A 25,339-nucleotide genomic window follows, 5' to 3' on the forward strand; every position below is an offset into this window, starting at 1 on the left:
TGATGCAAAAACAGACATGCATACCAATGGAACAGAATAGAAACTGAAGAAATGAATCCATTCATCTACAAACAACTTATCTTTGACAAAAGAGCTAAAATCAATCCCTGGAGCAAGGACAGTCTCTTCAACAAATAGTGCTGGGAAAACTGGATCTCTGTGTGCAGAAATATGAAACTAGATTCCTACCTTATACCTTATACAAAAATCCACTCAAAATGGATCAAAGACCTAAATCCATGACCTGATACCATCAAATTACTAGAGAACTTTGGGGAAAGTCTGAAAGACATTGGCATAGCCAAAGACTTCTTGGAAAAGACCTCCAGAAGCCCAGGCAATCAAAGCCAAAATTGACAAATGGGATTACATCAAGCTGAGAAGCTTCTGCACTGCAAAGGAAACCCTTAGCAAAGTGAAGAGGCAACTGACAGAATGGGAGAAAACATCAGCAAACTATGCAACTGATAAAGAATTAATATCCAGAATCTATAAAGAACTCAAGAAACTCAACAGCAACAAAACAAACCATCCAGTTAAGAAATGGAAGAGGACTTGAGCAAGCATTTTTCAAAACAGGAAATTCAAATGGCCAACAGATACATGTAAAAAATGCTCAGGATCGCCAGCTGTCAGAGAAATGCAAATCAAAACTACACTGAGGTTTAATCTTACCCAATTAGAATTGCTCTTGTACAGAAATCAACAAATGACAAATGCTGGTGAGGATGTGGGGAAAAATGTGTTGGGAATGTATACTGGTATAGCCACTGGGGAAGACAATATGGTTATACTTCAGAAATCTCAATAGAGATATACCATATGACCCAGCCACCCCACTCCTGGGAATTTACCCAAACAAAAATAAATCATCATATGAAAGAGTTATCTGTACTCCCATTTTTATTAAAGCTCAACTCACAATAGCTAAGATATGGAATCAACCCAGACATCCATTAACTAAAGACAGGATAAAGAAATTATAGTATATATACACTATGGTGTACTATTCAGCTGTAAAAGAAAAAAAAAAATGAAATAGGCCAGTTGCAACAAAATGGATGCAACTGTAAACCATTATACTTAGTGAAATCAACCAGTCCCATAACAACAGATATAATATATTTTTCCTCTTATGGTGTAACTAATAGAGTACCTAAAATGTAATGTATTGGATTGAAGTGGACATTTTGAGATTCAGTGATTGTTATGTTATAGTCCTGGCCTCTACTGTTGAGGAACAGTGTTTTTTTCTTCATACTATTTGTTGCACTCTTTACTTAGTGTAGGGTTAACCTTATGCATATAAAGTATACTGAAAATAGATTTTTATAAAAATTAAGAGTGGGAATAGGAGAGGGAAGAAGAAGAAGGCTTGGAGCATGGGTGGGAGTGAATAGGGTAGACGTATCTATGTTTCTAAATCTCTATCTATGAAATACATGAATCTTGTATAACTTAAATTCAGTTTGAGATAATAAAAAAAATTTTGAGCTCTATTGTTAGTCTGTCTCTTTAGAAGGGGTTAGGGCACAAGAGAGTTGTAGGGGGTTGTGGATGGAGAAGAAGTTCATATAGCCAGGTGACAGTTAATGCAGATGAACAGGTATACATAAATCTATTCTGTATTAAAAAAAGCTGCAAGGAGCCAGGCAGCTAATATTCAATTCCGGACTCCCTAAGTGTTTAAAGTCAATGAAATGTATAGGTCACAACTGGGCATGAGAAGTGTTTGATCAGCTTGCATATAGATCTCTGGTTGGCCAACAGTACATGTGGCCTTTCTTTGATTGATCAGTGTTAGGAACCAGATGTTTCCTCTGGAATGGCAAAGGTGGTTTCCACTCTGTCCAGGTCTGAGAGTAGCTTGAGTATACTTTGTTTGATCAGGGCTGGTGAGTTCCTGTAAAGCTCTGAGATTAGGGGCTTACATTGAGATGTTCACCATGCTACATCTAGGGGCAATTTGAGTCTTTATGACTCAGGGTTCTCTTTGTGTCACTCCTGTAAATTACTGAATTAATCTTCACAGAGGAGCTGTAAGCCAAAGAGGAGATATGGGGGACTTTTTAAAATCTATAAGGCATTAGAGGCAGGTGCTCAGTTTCAGAAGCAGTATTAGGAAGATACAAACACATATTCATATTTCATTTTGGTGTCCAAGACCTTGGGGGTGTTTTTAAGAATACTTATTTCTTTCCAGTCACAAATGCCAAGGTTTTCTAAAAACATTTCCTTAAAGAGTGATTTTTTATGTAAAACGAATGTCTGTTTGATCATTTCTTTTTAATACAAGAAGAGACTGACAGTATAATGGAAACCCAATTCCAATTAGCTAATTAATTAAAACAGTACTGTTGGTCTGCTTAAGACCCTTCAGATTACACTTTGTATTTTCTGCATAGATGGAGAGGACAGTGCATTAAATAGCATTACTAATTAATCTTCTTTTGATCCTCAAGTGTTTGTGTGTAATTGTCAAGGCTCATTAAATCACATTTGCAGTGGAGGATGAAGAGAAGAGAAATGTTTTCTTCGACCCTCACCCCCAACCAATCAGAAATTGCTTCTCCAAATGGAGGAGACCAACCATTTTCCCAGTACAACAGTTTGGCTGTAGCTCAGGCTCACTGGCTGTATCAGGTACAGCTCTCCTGCATTCTTGGTTTCCATCTCCTAGAAGAGGTTGAAATAAGGAAATGAACAATGGCCACAAACCTTCCCAATGCCACCATTGCTTCAAACTCACCCCAAAAATGAAACTTTGCTTTTTTGTTTACATAAGCCATACAGTTTCTCTGTTTTCTAAAGTAGATAACCCTATCATCTACCTTTTATGTTAATTAAACAAGTATTTATTAAGAATCTGTTATGTCCATGCCACTTCTCTGATTCTCTGATGCTTTCATTCAGATAAATCAGGCAGTCCATTGTGGGAAATGGGGTCCCCAGCTGTATTTATTCCAAGTTTTTGTCTCCACGTAAGAGAAGAATTCAAAACAGACATAGATAAAGTGCAGGAATGGGAGCAGTATTAATAAAGGAGATTAAAGAGATAGTACAGATTCAGAAGTGAATGTGAACAGCCTCATGAGAAGAGCTGCATGCCATGAGGAAAACTGGAGGCACACCAACATCCTCCTTTATTGGTTAGCTGGTAGTTCCTTAATTGAATATACAACAGGGTGGAGTTTGGGCAAGGTTCAGGGTATGTGTGATGATCTCTGGGAAAGATTCATGGCGTTACCATGGTGTGTTCTTCATGGTGGAGGAGGCTCAGGTGCATCAGGGGAAGGTGGGTGTGCTGAATTGAAATGTAAAGAGGTGGAGATTTTTACTAATGCACAGCTAAGGCACAAAGGCTGCTGGAAGCCTCTTAGCTCCTTTGTGCCTCACTAACTCCCTGCTTAGCCCATACTGAATCAGTTACACAGAAAACCTCCAAGGCCTCATGGATCTTATATTTTACTGGATAGGACTAGTAATAAATATGATATATAAATAAACATTATAAGCAAGTAAATTATATAGTATGTTAGAAGGAAAACTAGGCCATGAGAAAAAATAAACCCAACAGTACATAAAGGGGTTTGGAAGCATGGGTTCAGTGGGGATTTGTAATTTTTTTAAAAAGATTTACTTACTTGTTTGAGAGGCAGAGTTACAGAGAGGGAGAGACAGAGAGAGATACTGCATCTGCTGGTTCACTCCCCAGATGGCCACAATGGCCAGAGCTGTGCCAATCCGAAGCCAGGAGCCTGGAGCTTCTTCCTGATAACCCAAGTGGGTGCAGGAGCCCAAGTGCCTGGGCCATTTTCCACTGCCTTCCTGGGCCACAACAGGGAGCTGGATTGGAAGTGGAGCAGCTGGGACTCGAACTGGCACACATGTGGGATGCCTGTGCTGTAGGCAGAGGCCAAACCCACTACACTACAGCACTGACCCCAAGGGGAGAAGATTGTAATTTAAATGGGGTGATCAGATTAGTCTTCACTGAGGTCATTTTTCTGAACAGATGTGCAATAGGTAGATGTGCAAGTTGTTTGAAATCTGGAGAGAAAATCTAAAAAGAGGGACAGCAGTTGCAAATACTCAGAAGCAGGATTGCCTAGCTTGGTGAGGGATGCCTTAGCCAGTGAGGCTAGAGCTGAGTGAATGATGAGAGAGCAGTAGGAGATAAAGTAAAAGAGGTCAAATTCAGAAGAGCCTTATAGCTCCATTATAACATCAGCTCTTATCTGAGCAAAATGGAAAGCTGTTGGAGAGTTTTGAGTAGAGATTTGGCCTGATCTACTTATGTTTTTAAAGAAATCACTGTATCAGTGTAGCTGATCTGCTGAATCCTTTGTGTGCGAGGTACTGTTCTGGTGCTGTCAATCCAACACATCAGTCAATCAACAATGCAACCAAATTCTCAGTCCATATAGTGTGTGTGTGTGTGTGTGTGTGTGTGTGTGCGTGTGTGTGTGTGTGTCTAGGGGGTTTTGATGTTGCAGCGCAAGACTTGGAATGTAATTTTGGACATGTGGACATGTTGAGATGACTGTTAGACATCTGAGTGGAGTCAGAAGTTGGTTCTATTAATCTTGAGTTAAGAAGAGTGGTTGAGATAGGAAAATTTTGTGGTTCCATCAGCCTCTAGGTGAAATTCATACCATGAGCCTGATTAAAATCATCTAGGGGGAAGGAAGTAAAGAGAAGGAATATTGAGTCCTGGTACATTCCAATATTGAAAGGACAGGAGAAGAGGAGAAATCAACAAAACAGACTGAAACGGGGTGGCTGGTAGGATAAGGAGGAAAGCACAGGAATGTGGTGGCTTGAAAGCCCAGAGAAGAAAGCATTTTCAGAATGGGAAGGTGATCAGTAGTGTCAGATTTGCTGATATTCTAGTACCGTAATTCATTGGTTTTAACCATGAATTTTTTTTTCACATTTAACATTTCTGAAATCATTATGCATTTTACAATTGATAGTAAATGACAGCTTAAGTGGCATGTAACATGGAAGTAACATGGCATATGAGGAGTAAGAATTGACCATTGACCATTGGATTTAGCTAACCATTGGTTACCCTGACCAAAGAGTTTAGATAAAGGAATGGAATAGATTTAGAAGCAAATGAAAAGCGAGAGATCTGATTATTGACAACTCTTTAGAGTGTTTCTGTAAAGGGGAACAGAAAATTTGGGTAGTAGTTGGAAAGCAAATTGGGGTAAAGAGAGGTTTTGGTTTTTTAAGATGGAAGAAGTGAGATCATGGCTGTGTGCTGATAGGAAAATCTCTGTAGGGAGGAGTTTGAGATGTAGCAGTAAGTAATTCAGTAAGTAAGTAAGCCAGTGTGGTCAGGATTGATGGCCCAAGTGGTACCACTAGCCTTAGGGAGTATGAAGAAAGGCAGAGGTGTATGTGTGGGAGGGTGGCAGGAGGATAGGGGGTGAAGATGGTTACATAGTTGAAGTAGATGGAGCAGAGGGGCCTATGGATGCTCTACTGTGCTTCAGTTTTCTCGGGAATGAGGAAGATTTTTAGGTGAGGAGGGGCATGGAGAAGGAGGGCATGGATTTAAAAGAGAGAAGGATATAAAGTGGTTTTGCTTATGAGAGAAAAAGAGTGAGTGGATTAGCAATGCATAGGATGATTATCAGGCAGCACTGAGGTTTCGGTTGGGTACTTAAAGTTGGGTGCCTATATGGTTGTGTGATTTTCTCCAGCCCTCTTCAACTGTAGACCCTAAGAAGGCTTGGAGTTGAATGTCAGATCAGAGTTGGAATTGTCATTTGGCCAAGGAAGTGTGTATGCACCGGAGAGGGTCCAGGTTGTTGAAGGTATATGCAAGGAAGGGTTCTAGTGCATGATCTTGGACAGTACTGGGTAGGGGAATTACTTGTCTATCCATTCTTTCCCTGAGTACATCTTTGTAGCTCTAGTTTACTCACACAGAAGCACCAGCCTATGTGTAGGCCGATGAGCTTTCACAGTTTCTGTTTTGGTAGGGTAGCCTTTCCTTCACTGTGAACATCATGTTCACTCTGGTTATGTGACAAGGATAGCCGCATGTGGTGCAGGTCAGAAATTGGTAGGAGTGACAGAAGCATTGTTGAACAGCTTGTATGGTTCTGACAATTACATGTCTGTCTTAATAAGCCTGCCATTTATGGAACCCCACATCTATTCCTGTATTCCTTCCTCCAACACTAAATGGGGAGTCCAAGACAAGGCTTAATGCTATAACGAGTACTCAAACAGTATATTTCACTTTGTGTTTCTATGGGGGTGCAAACTGTTGAAATCTTTACTTAATGTATACTAAACTGATCTTCTGTTAAAAAAAAAAAAAGAAGAAATTAGCAATTCCCAACTTGACTCTCGCTGGGATTAAACATGACAATAGGTCTGATCTGATTTCATCATCATTTAAAAAATCATCTATTATTTTTCACTTTATGTTTCTGTGTGGGAGCAAACTGTTGAAATCTTTACTTAATGTATGCTAAACTGATCTTCTATATATAAAGAGAATTGAAAATGAATCCTCATGTGAATGGAAGGGGAGAGGGAATGGGAAAGGGGAGGGTTGCGGGTGGGAGGGACGTTATGGGGGGGAAGCCATTGTAATCCATAAGCCGTACTTTGGAAATTTATATTCATTAAATAAAAGTTAAAAAAAAGACAATGCAATATAATCTATAATATAATACAATATAATATCTGAAAAAATATTTTACTAATTTTCTTTTTTTCCCTTTTAAAAAATTTTTAGGCACTTGAAGAATTAATTAATAAAGGCTTCCCTGTAATTCTGGTTTCAGTTGGCCAACAACATCTCTTAAATAAGTTTTATTTTGTTAAGGCATACTTTTTTATAAGTGTGGCTGCAACAATAAATTGTATCCCAGAAACTTCAGTGAAGGTGCTGTACCGTGGACTTACTGCCGAGAAGAGCAAAGTAAATCTCCCAAACTCAAAAGGTACTTGTTTCCTTTTTTTGTTGTTTTCCTTTTTCCTCCATTTTCCAACTCCTCCCCTTTCAAACTCCACTAGTACTTATGAATGATCTAATATATATTCTCCCATATTTTTTCCTAAGCTTATATAATGACACACATATGTACTCATGTCTAGGCACATGCATGTACATATCCCCCATATTCTTCCACCAGTGGGTATGGTATGGATGAAGGACACTATACCCTGCTTCTCAGTTGCTCATACCAAGTGCTCAGTCTATTCCTGAAAGTCGTATGAGAAGTTCTTCCCCTCCTAGGAAGATAGCTCTTCAATTGGGAGCTTGAGAAAGAGAAGTCTATCTTGGCTACACCCATCTGGAGTGGTGTTTCTGTCTCACTGAGCTGGCAGGGGAAGGGGAAGCAATTGTCTTCTTCCAGACATGACAGACTTGTGCTGTTCCTACCAAATTTTAGTAGTTTTGATTGACTAGATTTTTTTTTTTTTTTTGACAGGCAGAGTGGACAATGAGAGAGAGAGAGAGAAAGGTCTTCCTCTGCCGTTGGTTCACCCTCCAATGGCCACCTCGGCCGGCGCGCTGCAACCAGCGCACTGTGCTGATCTGAAGGCAGGAGCCAGGTGCTTCTCCTGGTCTCCCATGGGGTGCAGGGCCCAAGGACTTGGGCCATCCTCCACTGCACTCTGGGGCCACATCAGAGAGCTGGCCTGGGAGAAGGGCAACCGGGACAGAATCTGGCGCCCCAAATGGGACTAGAACCTGGTGTGCTGGCGCCACAGGTGGAGGATTAGCCTATTGAGCCATGGTGCTGGCCGATTGACTAGATTTTTAATAATTTGTTGTGTAAATAATTTTCACCATTTCCTCCATGGAGTCGTTTTTAGAACTCCTCGTGTTGTCATGCCAGAAGTTGATTCCCAAGAATAATATGTTCTTAAGAATTACCTATATTTATGTTTATAATCATAATTTATTAATTTTCACTGCCACAGAATATTACATTTTACAATTATTTATTGTACTAATAATCATTCAAGATGTTTTCCAGTGTTTTAACTAAGAAAAAATTACTAGAAGCATACTTGTACATGTCTCTAAGTGCTTATGTGTTACAGTTTCTGCATATCTAGGAATGGAATTGATATGTCATATTTGACTCAAAATTTAAGGCTAATTAGTATTTTTACCTTTTAAGGTCACTTTGCCTTGATCATCTCCTTGTTCTTAAAATATTTAATTGATTCAGGTTTTAGTTTTTATCTTTTTTTGTTAACCTATTTAAACAGTTTATACTTTTTATTTTATATTTGATATTTGTTTCTATTTACCCACACATTTATTATTTCCTTTTAAAAATTTGCAGTAATATAAAGAGAACAGGTTTCTTGTATTCCATAAATACAATTCTAAGAAGAATAACCGTACTTTCCTCCCTTCTTCCCTCTCTCAATTTTTGCTTATCCTTACTGATTACATTTCAGCCCTACTTTAGACATTTTCCATAAGATGATATATCATTTGGAAGTTTATATGAATAGACAGTTGTATCATTACCATCCATTTTTAAAAATTCCATCCTTTCCCAGCTGAAATAAGAAGTTCATTGCATAATAAATTCTCACATATGATTCTTGGTTCTCTATTCTGGACCAGATTTCCCTGGCTTCCTTTGTCATTAAAATAGTTAATTTAGAAATACTGTCTTGAAACATATTATTCTGACAGCAAGAAGACAATAAATCAAATGAATAATTGCATTATGGGTTACCTGATAACAAGTGTTTTAGACAGTATAAAAAGGTTAGAGAATATAGGAGTGGATTATAATTTAAAATATTGTTGAAAAGAAAAAGCCTTCCTAATAGGATGAAATTTGGACAAAAGTTTAAAAAAGGAGAGTGGATGTTACCACAAGCTCTGTCCCTGTTCATGGTGCCAAATTAAAATAACACGGAAAAATTTGAGAGTATAGGAAAGAGAAAGTTTAATCTATTGATAGATGAGAAGAGAATTACTATCCCCCCAAATCAGGGTACTTTGGGGTTTTTAAGATGAGTACAAGGAAGGGGGATGCAGGAATAAGAACAAAGGATGGGGTCAGCTGCATAGTAGCCTCTGGCCAGATGATAAGGGACTGGTTGGAAGTCACAGTGGTTATTTGGTCTAGTTCCATAGTCAGCTTGTGTTCAAGTTCCTGATTAGTCAGCAATGCACTAGTCTTCAAGGAATTTTTTGGGGGGGTTCAGTCAGTCTAGAGGGTATATGCAGGTGGTAGTTACTTTCTATTCAAGATCTGGAATTCCCCTACCTAGATCTCCTGGGATTCTCTTACCCGAAATCCTTTGAGACAATGCTGGCCATCCCATCACCTTGGGATGTGACTTAAGCTGAGGGAGGGAGGCTAGAAGACTGAGGCCTGACAGTATCCAGCATTCAAAGCACTGTTTCAGGGAGAAGACTTACTGGTTAAAATTTTCTCTGTGCTGCTTGACTCTGGACAGCCAACTTACCCAGAGAGGAGAGGAAACAGGGTTATTGAAGGGACCACTTGAGGGAAGAGCATACTCTTTGGTCCCAAATATGCTCTCCCCAGTTTGCAAATTAGGCAGAGAACTTATAATGGAAAATGGGAAATTGGGGCAGGTAGTCAAACAGACTCTAGGGTCTGAGCTGAGGCCACTTGAGTGGAAGCTTCTTTGATATCAAATGTGGCTGCTGTTTGGCTGGTGGAGGTGAGTCCCTGCCTTATTTGAGGTCTGCTTTTCTAGTCCTCTCCCTGCAGTCAGCTTCAGAAGTTTTTAGATCTCCATCTGCTTAAAGAAACATTCTGAGCCCAAGCACGAAGTTGGAATGTGAAAAGAAAAATGGAGGATATATTCAGTATGGTTATAAGATCTTGTGAGTTTGTGATAAAAGAGCATTCCAGATAAAGGGAACAGCAAATGCAAATCAACTCTGAGATAGGGCTGCATCTCCCCTGCTTGAGGAACAGCCAAAGCCCATTTTGATTAGAGCAAAATGAATGAAAGTGAAAGTTGTAGGAGATTAAGTCAGATAATGGACTGATTGTGGAAGGCTTTGAAGGTCAAGGTAGAGAATTTGGCTATTAAATAATTTAAGTATTAGCTTATAATGACCTCCACAGTGATAGAGCAGTGAGGGTGATCAGAAGTAGCTAGATTCTGGGTATATCTTGAAAGTAGATTCAAGCCGGCGCCACAGCTCACTAGGCTAATCCTCCGCCTTGCAGCGCCGGCACACAGGGTTCTAGTCCCGGTTGGGGCGCCAGATTCTGTCGCGGTTGCCCAGACCAGCTCTCTGCTGTGGCCAGGGAGTACAGTGGAGAATGGCCCAAGTGCTTGGGCCCTGCACCCCATGGGAGACCAGGAGAAGTACCTGGTTCCTGCCATCGGATCAGCACGGTGCGCCGGCTGCAGCGCACCGGCCGCGGCGGCCATTGGAGGGTGAACCAATGGCAAAGGAAGACCTTTCTCTCTGTCTCTCTCTCTCACTGTCCACTCTGCCTGTCAAAAAAAAAAAAAAAAAAAAAAAAAAAAAAGTAGATTCAGAAAGATTTGGAAGAGGAAGACCAAGAGTTCACTTTGAGATTCCACTTACACATCTGAGTGAAAGAAAAGAATAGCTGGTTTGATGTATGATTCTGGATTTTAGGAGAGAGGTTCATTCTGGACAAATGTTTCCAAATTGTTATCCCTAGGTGGTCTTGTAAATGTTTAAGAAAGCGGATCAATTCCAGGGGAGTGAGTGTGGGCAGAGAAGAGAAGAAACAAGTAAATGTTTGGGATCACCACTAGGAAAAGGTCAAATAAATGAGGAAGAATCTGCTAAGGAGGCTGAAAAGGGATGAGTGAACCAGTTGTTGACAGACTGGTCAGTTGATTCGATTGAGTCAGTAGATGAAGTAAGGTGGAGGTTGGACTTACCAAAAAGTATTTCATTGGAGAATATAGAAGATACATGTTATTGAATCAGCATTTACTTAGATGGGATCAAAGCAGAATGGGCAAAGAAGACTTGGAGTGAATGGATATAATCCCTGAGGTGTTTTTCCATGAAGTGAGGAAATCAAGCAGGAGGCTGTTAAAGGCCACAGAAGAAGTTTTTTTAGAACTGAAGAAGTAGCTGTCTCCCTGTTGTTGGGGATGATTCAGTAGAAGTGTGGAGAAAATGATGGTGCAGGCATAGTGGGGGGATATCTGACATGATGACCCTAAGTAGCAAGATGGGGTAAGAAGTAGTGCACAAGTGGAGGGTTTGGCCCTACATGGGGCATGAAGTTCATCCATATGACAAGTTGAAATGTCAAGGATATGTAGTATTGGTTCACTTGCCAATGAGTGAACAGATGTGAGAATTTGTGTAAGTCATTTGCTAATGTCTTCTGTCTTCATTGGAATGGAAGACAAGAATATCAACTTAGAGTGTGAATGAGGGAAATTTAAGGGGAAGAAGGGATGGATGAAGTAGCCACCTGGGAGAATAGATGGACAGATGGACTAGGGAATTGAAACAGGACTGCAGGACAGCTCTGAGGGCATTTTTGGCTTCCTGGTGTGAATTTAAAGTGAGAAAAGTTGGCATGGTTCTTTCCCCAGCCACATTAAAATTCAAGGATATAAATGTGGGTTAGGCAGAGAGTTAGATTTAGTGGTGCTTGGTGTTTCACCAAGCAGGTGTTATAAAGGAGAGGTAGAGAGGGCATTGATGATGTTGGCAAGGGAGGGATTACAATGATGGAATAAGTACTAAAGCTAGACAAGGAGGAGTAGGAGGAGGGCAGGGCAGAGTAACAGTGAAAACCTGGTGGATGCCTCTGGATGGCTTTCCTGTCCAGCTCTTTGACAGGAAAACTCATGTCGGACCCATGCAAATTTATCATACTTAGATCCATGCATTTTTGTGGTTCAAACTCTACCTTGAATCTCTGATGTTTCTAATACTCATTCCAGAATTCGTCCATAACCTATATCCAGGCATTTACTTTCTCTGTTTTGTCTCTCTTTCTCACTTTTTCCTACTGGCCCTGTCCAAAAGCCCAGGTTCGTCCTCAGCTGATGCCTAAATATAGAGAGCTTCCTGATTCAGGAGACTGGCTGGGTAGGTTGGGGTTGCAAAAGGAGACAAAGTTAGAGGCATTCAGTTCCATGTTGTTCTACATTCTCCTTCCCATCTGACAAACTTCATTTCTTTAGATGTGTATTTTTTGCAGTATTTTCTAGTCAAATGATTTGTGGTTATTTTCTTTCTCCTGTAGTCTAAAAGCCAGGTTGACTAAAGCAGGTAAAGACCGTGACCTCAATTCTTTGACTTTTCCCTGCTTCAGATGGTGTAAGTCAGGTTTCAGACTCTAGGTGTGATTATGAAATAGATATTCAGCATTGTGGAATTTGCTATTTCAGATGGTTTCTTCTCTGCTGTTAGAATGAGAAGCTTGTGCATATCAGCAGACCTGATGTAATATCTTATTGAAATCTGCATGACTAAGCATACTTTGAGCAGCTGATAACCTGCACAACACTGTTAGTTATGGAAAAGGTCCTCGCAGAATTTTCTGGTTTAAGAATCAACCTCAATCCTCTAATATGGTATTTGGGGACTTTTTGATATAGGAATCTATTTCTAATGATCATCATGGTTGCTGTTTGTTAATATGTTAATGGATAATTTCTTCGTGGTTGATGGGTTTTAAAAACTACAATTAATGTTTTAACAGTTATCTTTTGTCCTTTCAAAATGTTGTTTGTGTCTTTACAGAGTTATCTTCAAGGGAGGATGGAGGCTCATCTTGTCAACTTACGAAAATTAAAGATGAGTTGACTCTTAGCACACTAAAGGTAAGTATGGATTTTTTTCAAATCACAGTGACCAAAATGTACTAAGCTTTGGCAGGCCCACTGCTGGGATTATGCTTGTTCTAGGGAGATCAAGTAGCTGTTTGTTTTTTTTCGTTTACTCAACATGGATTGAGGCTACAAGTGGAGTCTACTCCCCATGAGAAAAGTAGATACCCAGTGTCAGGCTCTGCTTTTGAAACCCAATTTAGCAGCTACCAAAATGATGATTTATTGTTTTATGGGATTTGAGCATTCCATGCCCTGTTTCTCACTTCCTAATAATTATAATGATGACAACAGCGACAACAGCAGCTACCATTTATTCAGTGGCTTACTACATGACAGGCATTTTTCATGGTTATTTAGTTTTCACAACTCTATGGTATAGATATTAATCATTTTTTAATTATGCCATGTTGAATTATGAGAAAATCAACACTTACTCACTATATGCAATTCACTAACATCATGCAAGTAGTAAAATAACAATCTGGGAGTAAGAGCTGTGTCTTTTTGGTTCAGATATCTGTGTTCTTTATTTATTTACTTATTTTTTGACAGGCAGAGTTCGACAGTGAGAGAGACAGAGAGAAAGGTCTTCCTTCCGTTGGTTCACTCCCCCAAAATGGCCACTATGGCCGGCGTGCTGCGCAGATCCAAAGCCAGGTGCTTCCCCCCGGTCTCCCATGTGGGTGCAGGGCCCAAGCACTTGGGCCATCCTTCACTGCCTTCCTGGGCCACAGCAGAGAGCTGGGCTGGAAGAGGAGCAACCTGGACAGAATTGATGCCCCAACTGGGACTAGAACCCGGGGTGCCGGCGCCACAGGTGGAGGATTAGCCTAGTGAGCCGCGGCGCCGGCCCAGATATCTGTGTTCTTAACCCTAGTGCTAAATTGTCCTAGTACAGTCGTGTGTCATTTAGTGACAGGGACACACTCTGAGAAATGCATCATTAGGAGACTTCTTACACAAAGTAAGATGTTTATGACGTCATCTGGCAATATAATCTTATGGGTCCACCATCGTATATGTGGGCTGTAGTTTATGGAAACATTCTTATGTGACTCATTATGGTATTTATATAATATTCACTTCTCTGTACAAATAAGTGTTTTACAAACCTGTTGCTCAAATGATTGGTTGGTTCTTTCATCTTCTGCCATGATAGGTTGCTGTTTACTATTGATTAGCTACTGTAAAAGTCTCATTATCTTCATGTTAATAGTTAGGTGACCATTGTTTTCTTGAAATACAGTGGGTCCTCATTATTCATGGCTTTTGTTTGTTAATTTGCCTACCCACTAAAATTTATTTATAAGCTCAAAGTCAATACTCTTGACTTTTTTTTTTTGGGGTCATTTATAGACTTAAGCATAGGAAAATTAGAGTTGCCCAACATGTGCATTCTAAAAGCAACAGTCTGATTTTTGTTTCAGGTTTTGTATGCAAGTGCCCATTTCATGGCCGTTTAGTAGAAGTTGAGGATCCCTTATATAAAATGTTTGGGACCAGAAGTGTTTCAGATTTTGTAGTTTTTTGGATTTAAGAATATTTACATAGACTGTACTGGTTGAATCCTTAATCTAAAAATCTGAAATCTGAAATCCTCTGAATTCTTAAGTGGAGAGCATTTTGGGTTCCAGGTTTTCAAATTTGGGATGCTCAACCGGGACTGTAACTTCCACATTTTGGTATATTTTTGTTGTGATTTCATGATTTTAAATGTCCCCAAGCAGAGTGTTGACAAGCTGTGATGTGCCTTATGGAGAAAATGTGTATGTCAGATATGCTTTCTTCAGGCATGAGTTATAGTGCTGCTGGCTGTGTATATAAGGCTAATGAATCAGTCTTACATAATGTGTCCTTAAATATGACCGCACATTGAATAAGGTAAGGTGCTGATCAGTTGATGAAAATATTGTGACTGGAGGTTTGCGGGAACCTATCTCTGTATTTCTCCTAGAAGCAACAGCTCAGTATTCACGTATCAGTGTTTGTGGCAAATGTTGTAGAACTAAACGACTACAAGTAAAGAGCACTGGACATCTACACCATAAAGAATGCCTTCTGTGTGCACATGCTTACCCTGGCTATTGCTTTCCATTTTGTTTTCTGTTGCCTTTTTCCTGTCCCCTGAATTTTCTTTGATGATTAGGGCAGAATTCTTTTCTGGTCTCCCATTCATTGTGACTTTTCAGTACATGAACAAATTTGATAAATAAGCCCGAGACATTATTCGTAGTGTTTCTGAACTTGCATGATTGTGTGGGATTTTTTTCTTCAGGCAATTCTACTGAATGAAGCTGAAGACAGGCTCAATTTGCTGGTGTCAGAAATGGAGCAAGCAGGCCGCAAGAACCTCTCCCAGTGTTCAGCCGGGGAACTGGAGATCGTGGTGGCGGCCAGGCTCCAGCTGGCGGCAGTTGCCCTGCAGAGACACCGAGCAGCATACAGGTGAGCCTCCTCTGCCCAGGATAGGTGTGCATGCAAGGAGAGTTTCTGCCGCACCTTAATTTGTTAAATACATATAATAAAATTTTGTGCAAGTTTTAGAAAAGCCTATCTGTGTAGAGTGTATTTGCTTTTTATCATTCAGGATTTTTGTACATTATAACATGTAAAATTACAACTCTTTGCAAAGTAATTACTCTATTAAGGCCCATTGTTAGGATGCTTTATGTTGTATATGGAATGAATAAATTGACAGTGCTTTGGTATCCCTATTAACTTATTTTTAAAAAGACCAAGCCTAAATTCCATATGACTGTTTTTTAAAAAAAACATTTATTTATTTGAAAGAATTACAGAAAGGCAGAGGCAGAGAGAGAGAAAGGGAGAGAGAGAGGGGGAAGAGATGAGAGGGAAAGGGAGAGAAAGGGAGAGAGAGAGAGAGAGAGAGAGAGAGATCTTCCATCCACTGGTTTACTCTCCAAGTGGCCACAATGCTCAGGGATGAACCAGGCCAAAGCCCATGTAGGTTCAGGGGCCCAAGTACTTAGGCCATCTTCTGCTGCTTTCCCAGACACATTAGCAGGGAGCTAGATCAGACATAGAATAACCATGGGGCTGGCACTGTGGCACAGCAGGTTAAAGCCCTGGCCTGAAGTGCCACCATCCCATATGGGTGCTGGTTCTAGTCCCAGCTGCTCCTCTTCTGATCCAGCTCTCTGCTATGAACTGGGAAAGCAGTAAAAGATGGTCCAAGTCCTTGGGCCCCTGCACCTGCATGGGAGACCAGGAAGAAGCTCTTGGCTCCTGTCTTTAGGATCGGCGCAGCTCCGGCCGTTGTGGCCATCTGGGGAGTGAACCAGCAGATGGAGACCTCTCTCTGTAACTCTTTCAAATAAATAAAATAATTCTTTAAAAAAAAAAAAAAAGAACAGCTAGGACTTGAATGGTGCCCATATGGAATGCTGCCACTGTAGTCAGAGACTTTACTTACTACCCCACAGTGCTGGCCCCTCCATATAGCTTTTTAAAAAATATTTATTTTATTTATTTAAAAGGAAGAGTGACACAGAGAAAGGGAAAGACAGAGAGAAAGAGATTTTATGTCTTCTATTTCACTCCTCAAATGGCTGCTTCAGTCAGAGCTGGACCAGGCTGAAGCCAGAAGGCAGGAACTTCATCAGGGTTTCCCCATGAGGTGTCAGGGGCCCAATACTTGGGCCATCTTTCACTGCTTTCCCAAGTTAATTAGCAGAGAGCTGGATCAGAAGTAGAACAGCCGAGACTCAAGCCTGCACTCCAATATGGGATGCTGGTGTTGCAGGCAGTGGCTTAACCCACTAAGCCGCAACTTTCTTATAGTTTTTGGCTAATAAAACCTATTGAGTATTTTATCCCCTTAAACACAGAATGCAAATATTAAAGACAAACTCTTTTGTGAGAAAGTAACATCTCATGAACTATTTTGTGCTGAACTACTTAAGAAACTTTTTTAGGTAGCTGATTAAATGTGCAGCAATTGTTAGAATGAGATTTTTCAGTTAATTTGTTCATTGATGTATTTATTTGCTCAACCAGTATCTGTTAACCACTTCACTGCCAGGCTCTGATCTAGGCACTGATGATACAAAAACAAATAGAATATAGTTATTGTATCCATATGCTCCAAGATGTATAAATAATTGAGTAGCAGAAAATAAACTATATGGTGATTTTTTTCTTGTTTAATAATATGGAAATAATTTCAAGAGTTTCTCATATCATTTTTAATAAGCACTTCTATCATGAGGTCCTCTGACATGTTCATAATGATTGGTTTAGTAATGCACAATATTCTGTTACCATTCAAGAATTCATTCAAACAATAATTTTGAGCACATACAATATGCTACACACTGTTCTAAGCTCTTGAAATGTATCACTGTCCCAGTACTTAAGTATGTAATGTGTCAATAAAATCTATAAGAATACAAGCAAAAATCTTGCCCACACAATCGTGTTTGTGTTCTAATAAATAATAAACGGGCTGACAATGAACTATAAGAAGTAAGTAAATTATGTACTGTGGCCAAAAGTGCGAAGTGCTATAAAAATATCAGGAGTAGAGGTAGGGGGAGGAGGCAGAGGAATTAATTTTGAATTGGGTGTTTCTAGCAAAGAGGGTGATTCCATTTTGATGTTCAAGGGCTGACAGCTTTTAGGCAGCACCACTTCCTCTTCCAGACAGATAAAGCCCCTTCTTTCGATGCTGGTGGGACATGCACATCATGTAGGTGCTGGCCTGTGGGAGCCTGCATTCCAGTACCACCCACCGCCCATGATGAACCCAAGCCTGTCCCCTTTTCCCTTCCTCTCAAGGCATTTCCAACCTATTTGGGAGCCTGGTCCAGCTCTTCCTGGAATCCTCAGTATGTGACCATTCACTTTTTTATGCCTTCTAGATGTGTGTGTGTTCCGCACATGGACTGAAGACTACCCCTTGAATAAGCAAATTCCACGTTAATACAAAACCAGACTCCACCACCATATTTAAGTCTGATTTTGTATTAGTGTGGGGTTTGGGGGACTTATAAACTTTATGGTTTCTAAGCAGTAAGTGAAAATCCATAAATCTATTTGGAGTAGTTTTTCTCAGAATGGAGTCTGCAGATTTTGGGGGATGTTTCTGAGACCCTTTCTGCCGGGGAGGGGGCAGTAAGAACTCCCATGAGGTTAGAAGAATTTTTATAATGAAACTAAGACATGGTTGGCTTTCTTCACTGTGGTATTTGTGCTGATGCTGCACAAGCAACAAGGAAAAGCTTCTGGTGCCTCATCATCAATCAAAATAATGGCAACAAACTAATCTTGGCATACGTGATAACCCTGCACACTTGTAATTAAAAACATAAAAGCCAGCTTCATTGAAGAATGCCCTTGATGAAGCAATAGAAACTTGTATTTACACATCTTCATCTTTGCATGTAGTAGGTGGTCTCAAAAAGTTAATGGAGGATTCACGGTTTCTTTTCTTTCTTTTTTTTCCTCCTCCCTCCCTCCCTCCCTCCCTCCCTCCTTTCTTTCTCTCTCTCTCTCTTTCTTCTTTTTTAGAACTAGAGGGGGCCAGCGCCGCGGCTCACTAGGCTAATCCTCCACCTTGAGGCGCTGGCACACCGGGTTCTAGTCCTGGTCGGGGTGCCAGATTCTGTCCTGGTTGCCCCTCTTCCAGGCCAGCTCTCTGCTGTGGCCAGGGAGAGCAGTGGAGGATGGCCCAGTCCTTGGGCTCTGCACCCCATGGGAGACCAGGAGAAGTACCTGGCTCCTGCCATCGGATCGGCGGTGCGCCGGCCGCAGCGGCCATTTTAGGGTGAACCAATGGCAAAGGAAGACCTTTCTCTCTGTCTCTCTCTCTCTCTCTCTCACTGTCCACTCTGCCTGTCAAAAAAAAAAAAAAAAAAAAAAAAAAAAAAAAAAAAAAAAGAACTAGAGGGAAAGAGAGAGTGCCCATCCACTGGTTCACTCCCTAAATGCCTGCAAAGAGTGGGGCTGTGGATGCGCTGAAGCTGGGAGCTAGGAACTCAATCCAGATCTGTTGTGTGGGTGGTAGGGATGTGTGGGAGCCATAATCTGTTTCCGCCCAGGGTTTTCTTTAGAGGGAAGCTGGAACTGGGAACCAGAGCTGGGACTTGAACCCAGGTAGTCCCATATGCAATATAGGCATCTCATGAAGGTTGCTTAACCACTGATATTTTAACCAATAGGCCAAATGCCTGTCCTTACATTACCTTTTAATTCCATTTTGTTCCCATGAAAATTTGAAGCCTCCTTATGTATTTTTTGTATTCTCTGGGAGTAATGGGAACTATACCCAAGCACTTCTGCTGCATGTCAAAACTGGTGGTTGTCTTGAGGAAGAACATATATATGCTTGAACTGAGAGGTGAACAATATGCATTTTTTTTTCATTTTATTTGAGAAAACAACTGACAGATTCTGGCTATTCAGACTTGTATTTGGTAGGACATTTTCTTTAGAAAAATGAGCATGCCTCTTCTAGGAAAAGAACTAACAGTATTTATTGCCAATGATAAAATTTGAACTTTTAGAGGAAGATTAGAATTTTGTACAATTTGTATTTGCCATCAAAAACTTGACAGTTTTCTATCTTTAAATTTTTTTTTCTGATGAGATTGGTGTTAATATTAGCTACTGTAATTTTAAAAATATTGTGCAATGAAATGTTTTAGCATTCAGGGAGTTTGCATAACTCACGGAGGTAATATTTTCCATGTGACCCCTGAATGATGTTACAGAATCCCAGTTAACAACATACACTGACACATTTTTAATATAACAGCATAGAAAAAGTTTGTCAATGTGTAGCATTATATTCCACATTGCAACAAACTTTCAAGAATCTATACATTGTCACCTTTTGATGCAGTATCAAAGAAGATCATCCATGGTTATTTGAAGAGGCTGTTAAAATTCTTCTCTCATTTCCAATGATTGTGTGAGGCCTAGTCTTCATGTACTTCAGTCAAAATGTCATAAGACTGAATGTAGGCCGGCGCCGCCGCGGCTCACTAGGCTAATCCTCCGCCTTGCGGCTCCGGCACACCAGGTTCCAGTCCCGGTCAGGGCGCCGGATTCTGTCCTGGTTGCTCCTCTTCCAGGCCAGCTCTCTGCTGTGGCCAGGGAGTGCAGTGGAGGATGGCCCAAGTGCTTGGGCCTTGCACCCCATGGGAGACCAGGATAAGTACCTGGCTCCTGCCATCGGATAGTTGCGGTGTGCCGGCCACAGCGTGCAGGCCATGGTGGCCATTGGAGGGTGAACGAACCAATGGCAAAGGAAGACCTTTCTCTCTGTCTCTCTCTCTCACTGACCACTCTGCCTGTCAAAAAAAAAAAAAAAAAAAAAAAAAAGACTGAATGTAGAAGCAGACATGATAAGTTGTTATTAAGCAGATTGTCTCTTAATAAGCCAGACCTTAAAGAAAAAAATGACATTCTTATTTTGGGGGGAGAAACAGTTGTTTTGCATAAATATATACTATTTATGTTAACAAAAAATGGGCTCATTAATTTTAAAATAGATATTGAGGAAGTTAAGCATTTCTCCATTCAATTTCTAATATAGTAAATGATGGAGCTCTTTGGAGATTCTCAATGAGTTTTAGGGGTATAGAGGGTGTTTAGATAAAAAAGCTTGAGACCCACTGGCTTGGTGTATTTTCACATGAGAGCCATCTTTGAGCTGTAAGTACAATGGTGGTTTATTGATAATACAACAGGCTTAGCATAATAAGGTACCATATCTTTCCACTTAAGTCTGAAAGAAGAAACTTTTAATTTATGATTTTCCATAGAACTTTTTTTTTCTTCCAAACTATATCTCAGAGAGCAATAGCAGCCTTAGAAAATAGGTTTTTGTCAATTACCATCATTCTCTCCCTGGCTCTCTATGTGTCTTATACTCTTTTGCTATGGAGGAGAGATGCGATTTCTTTTTTGAAAGAATATGAAGGAAATGAGAAACTAAAAATTATAAAATGGTCACAGAAAGTACTGTCATAATAGAACTTTAATTTGAAGACCAGATAGACATATGCAAATACTGTGCAATGTATCAGAATCACTCCTATTTTAAATACATGTACCTGGCCCTTGGGATAAAACCTGCAAAAACTTTGATGTTACTGCCTTTTTGGAGCAGAGTTGTCATTTGGGGGAAGCCTACTGTCAAGGTGAATGAGTTTTTCTTTCGTGAACTTTACCCCCCACGAGCTTCTGTGTGGGCACTGCTGAGAATGTTGGACAGTCCCTTTTCCAAATGATGGCTAGCTTGACATTTCATGATACTTCTAATAAAATTATGTGTCAAGGAAATTGAAAGGCACATTCCCTAGGGTGACAGGTAGAGTGAGCTGCATGGATTTTTATGAGAACAAACTGACCATTTTTGTCATGAATGTTAATAAGAAATAAATGGCATCAAAGTTATTCACACTGCATTCCTACTTTTTTTTTTTTTTTTTTTTAGGGCTGCCTCTCTCTTTTAGAATCCCATCTCAGAAAAATAAGTGTTTCTTTTTGTTCTCTAATTGATTGTTGAAATGGGAAAACATTTGAGCCTTTTAATTTTGGCTCATCATGAAACTTCCTTCCTCTGGGATTTTAGACTGGGACGGTGAATAAACTTCCCATCTTTCTGTTTGTCTAGTGTAGTAGAGAAATTACAAACGTTCCATTGTATAACTGCTAGGGTTTGAATGTTTATCTCCCAGAATCCATGTATTAGAAATGTAATCTCAAAAGGCAAATGCTAATGGTATTTGGAGGTAAAGCTTTTGAGAGAGAATTAGGATGGCATGAGGTCAGGAGGGTGGCTTGTAGGAAGAGGAAGAGGGACCCCAGCAAGCTTGCTTTGTCTGACCATGTGACTCCTTCATCCATGCTATGGTGCGGTGTCAGGTCCTCTCCAGAAGCTGTCTCCATGCTGTTGGACTTCCCTGCTCCCTGTAACTTTTATGTCTTACCCTGGCTCAGACATTTTGTGATGCAACAGAAAATGGGTTAAGATAGCAACTAAGCAGTACCAGGTGAAACAGACCATACTGGTGTGTCCTATATTTTATACATTACATTTCTGGGTTAGCAAAATTATTTTTTATACTCTTGAAATAAGAATTTGTACTTCAGAATCAAAAGAAAGGAATTGGCACCATTTTCTTCCAGAATCTTCTAGTAGTCATGACATCCCAGTATCTGAAGCTGTCAGTAATGAAGTGCCTCAGAAATGTGTGTAGCCTTGAGGGAGGCTGGCTAGGAGAGAGGAAACTTCATTCTTGTGTACACACTGAATCTGCATTATTTTTATTATGGCTTTTTTTTTGCTTTTTTTAAAAAAAAGATTTGTTTATTTATTTATTTATCTTTTTACTTATTTGAAAGGACAGAGAGACAGAGAGGGAGAGATGTTCCATCCCCTGGTTCACTCCTCAGTTGGCTGCAACGGCCAGATCTGAGTCAGGCTGAGACTAGGAGCCAGGACTTCCATCTTCGTCTTCCATGTGTGTAGCAGGGGCCCAAATATTTGGACCATCTTCTGCTGCTTTCCCAGGAACATTAGCAGGAAGCTGGATTGAAAGCAGCGTAGCCTGAACTTGAATTGGCACTCTGATATAGCATGCTTGCATTGCAAACTGCAGCTTAACACACGGCACCACAATAACTGTACCATCTTGCTTGTTTTTTGTTGGTTTGTTTTAGTTTTAGTTTAAATAAAAAGTAGTTTGTTTGGAAAATCACAAACAGTACCTTACAATATAGTCTACAAATACATTCACTATTTTAATGACTTGGTAAAATCTTTGGGTTTTAAAATTCAGTAATTTCTAAAAGATTGGGATGCTGAAAAAATATCAGCTTGGTATCCCTTATCTCCCCTGGCCAACTCAGTACACTAATAATGATGGTAGCTAGCATGCATCGTGTGCCGTCTGTTTGCCAGGTACTCCGATTTGCTAAGCACACCCCACTCAGAATGGAATGTCACACTTTTTAGGGCAGGGCATTTTGTTGTACTGCTGTGTCCATAGCCCCTAAATTTATTTCTTGCCCAAGTAGTTTCTCATTACATATTTTCAAACAAATGAAATAACAAAACCTTCATTTGGTCCTAAAGGTTGTCCTGTTTCATGAATTCTGCACTGTTATGCCCAACATTCCTGTTTGGGGTTGATTATTGGGGTTCCCAAGATCATGTAGTTGATAAACAGCAAAGGTGAGATTTTAACTCTCTACCTTCACTGTATGAATTTCTTAATACTTAGATTTTCCCAAATGAATTAAAACTTTTTTGGGACTGGCACTGTGGCACAGTAGGTTAATTATTTGCCTCTGGCACTGGCATCCCATATGGGCTCTGGTTTGAGTCTAGCAGCTTCTCTTCCAATCCAGTTCTTTGCTCTGTTCTGGGAAAGCAGCAGAAGATGGCCCAAGCACTTGGGCCGCTGCACCTGTGTGGGAGACCTGGAAGAAGATACTGGCTCCTGGCTTTGGATTGGTACAGCTCCAGTCGTTGTGGCCAACTGGGGAGTGAACTAGCAGATGGAAGACTTCTCTGTCTCTCCCTCTCACTGTCTGTAACTCTGCCTCTCAAATAAATAAATACATCTTTAAAACTTTTTTAAAATGGAAGAAAATATTATTAATTGAATTTCTAGAATGGGCCTGATTTATAAAATCAGAACTCATTCTAAAGAAAAATGTCAACTGATTTAATGCATAAAATATTTTAATTTTATGAATATAACAGCAAGCTTATAGCCATGACACAGAAAAACAAAACTACATATGTAAAAAATGGCAAATAGTTCATATTTTCATGTAAAGTTACTGATAAAATTTATAAACACACTATTGATGAATGATCAAATACCACAAATAGTTAATCCAAAAGTGGAAATTGTAGCTAGTATATAAATACATGGAAAAAGTATTCCTTTTTTTAGTCCATTTTCTGTTGCTGTAATGAAATACCTGAGGCTGGGTATAGCTTTTCAATAAAAGAAGTATATTTAACTCATGGTTTTGGAAGCTGGAAGTCCAAACTGCCTAGCACCAGCTCTGGTGAAGTTCTCCTAGCTGTGTCACATTGTGATGGATCGTGTCATGTCAGGAGCATGAGCAAGAGGGAGAGATTGCCTGGTGAGACAGGAAGCTGGGGAGCAGGGAGCCCAGGCCTGCTCTTTCGTAACAATTCACTCTTGCAGGACTAACCAGAGTCCCATAAGAACTGCTTAATCCCTTCCAAGGGCAATGCCTCCAGGGCCCAATCACCTTGCAGTGGGCTCCACCTCTTAATGATCTCACTATCTTTGAATACCAACACTTCGCAGACCATACTTCCCCGAACAATCCCCTTACAAATTAAAGTGAGCACTCCAAGCAGGTTTCTGCTTGGAGATACCATCAGGATAATATTTCATGTTTATTTCTCTTCTAACTTTCCATTGAAAATCATAAAGGACTCATGAAGTCAGAAAAATACAAAGCTTTACTAGTACTGAAAACCTTGGGTGATAAAACTTTCACAGGAAGAAGGGATTTCTTTTTCTAAAAAAATGGTAGCCCCAGATGAAGATGGACTAAGAAAAAGGGATAATCTCTGTCCACTGTACCCCCAGCACGGAGCAGCAGTGCTCCAGGAAAGAAGAGGAAAGAAGATGTGGCCTTCCACCTCTACTAAGGACTTAACGAGTTAGGGGGTGTGGCACCATCCAGAAATCTGAGCAGGTGTCCCAATCTGTGTGGGGACTTGAAGAACTACTCCAGCTGATAGGAGATAACTCATAATTAAGAACTCAGATATGAAAAAGTTCTGTAAAAATGGCTGGTAGTAGGCACTGGAATTGTTTGTACTAAGTCTGAACAAAGGCAAATTTGTATTAAGTGGATATGGATGTCAGAACTGATTCCTGAAAAAGCTGATAGAATTAATGATAATCATAAACTTTAACATAGGAAACATATCCCAAACTACAGTAACCAAACAGATATGAATATGAGAAAGGGAATAAAAGAGTAGTAAATTCTTCATGTTACATTTTGGGACTCAAAAAACATTATTTCATTTTATACTTAATAAAGTTGAAAAATTATGTTTTTAAAAATGGGTTAATTTTAATGAAGTGTGTTATTGCAGACATCATAAATTACTGCTCTTAGACTTTTTTTAAGAATGCTTATGTCTGTTATTGTAAACAATTTTTAAAGGTTTATTTTATTAATTATTTGAAAGACTGAGTTACAGAGAGAGCCAGAGAAAGAGAGAGGTCTTCCATCTGCTGGTTCACTCCCCAAATAGCCACAGTAGCCAGAGCTAGGTCAATCAGGAGTCAGGAGTTTCTTTCAGGTCTCCAATATGGATACAGGGCACCAAGGACTTGAGCCATCTTCCAGTGCTTTCCTAGGACATTCAGCAGAGAACTGGATCAGAAGTGGAGCAGCCAGGACTCGAACTGGCTGCTCCCAGCATATGGGATGCTGGCACTGCAGGTGCTGGCTTTACCCGGAAGCTATAGTT

The 25,339-nt window shown here is 40.1% G+C and overlaps 1 protein-coding gene across 17 annotated transcripts in view; it reads left to right on the plus strand.

The window, feature by feature from the left end:
• Window positions 1-25,339, plus strand: part of CFAP54 (cilia and flagella associated protein 54) — a 372,233-nt gene that overhangs the window by 209,724 nt on the left and 137,170 nt on the right. For all 17 annotated transcript variants that reach the window (XR_011380202.1, XR_007919544.2, XR_007919541.2 and 14 more), the window contains 3 exons: window positions 6,764-6,971; window positions 12,743-12,822; window positions 15,107-15,276. Coding sequence is in view for 11 of the 17 variants with exons in the window: in XM_051845787.2 (XP_051701747.2) it covers window positions 6,764-6,971; window positions 12,743-12,822; window positions 15,107-15,276 (458 nt within the window). In the remaining 6 variants the exon portion in view is untranslated. The remainder of the gene's footprint in view (window positions 1-6,763; window positions 6,972-12,742; window positions 12,823-15,106; window positions 15,277-25,339) is intronic.

This window comes from Oryctolagus cuniculus, chromosome 11 (genome assembly GCF_964237555.1).
Source record: "Oryctolagus cuniculus chromosome 11, mOryCun1.1, whole genome shotgun sequence".
In the NCBI taxonomy this organism is placed as follows: domain Eukaryota; kingdom Metazoa; phylum Chordata; class Mammalia; order Lagomorpha; family Leporidae; genus Oryctolagus; species Oryctolagus cuniculus.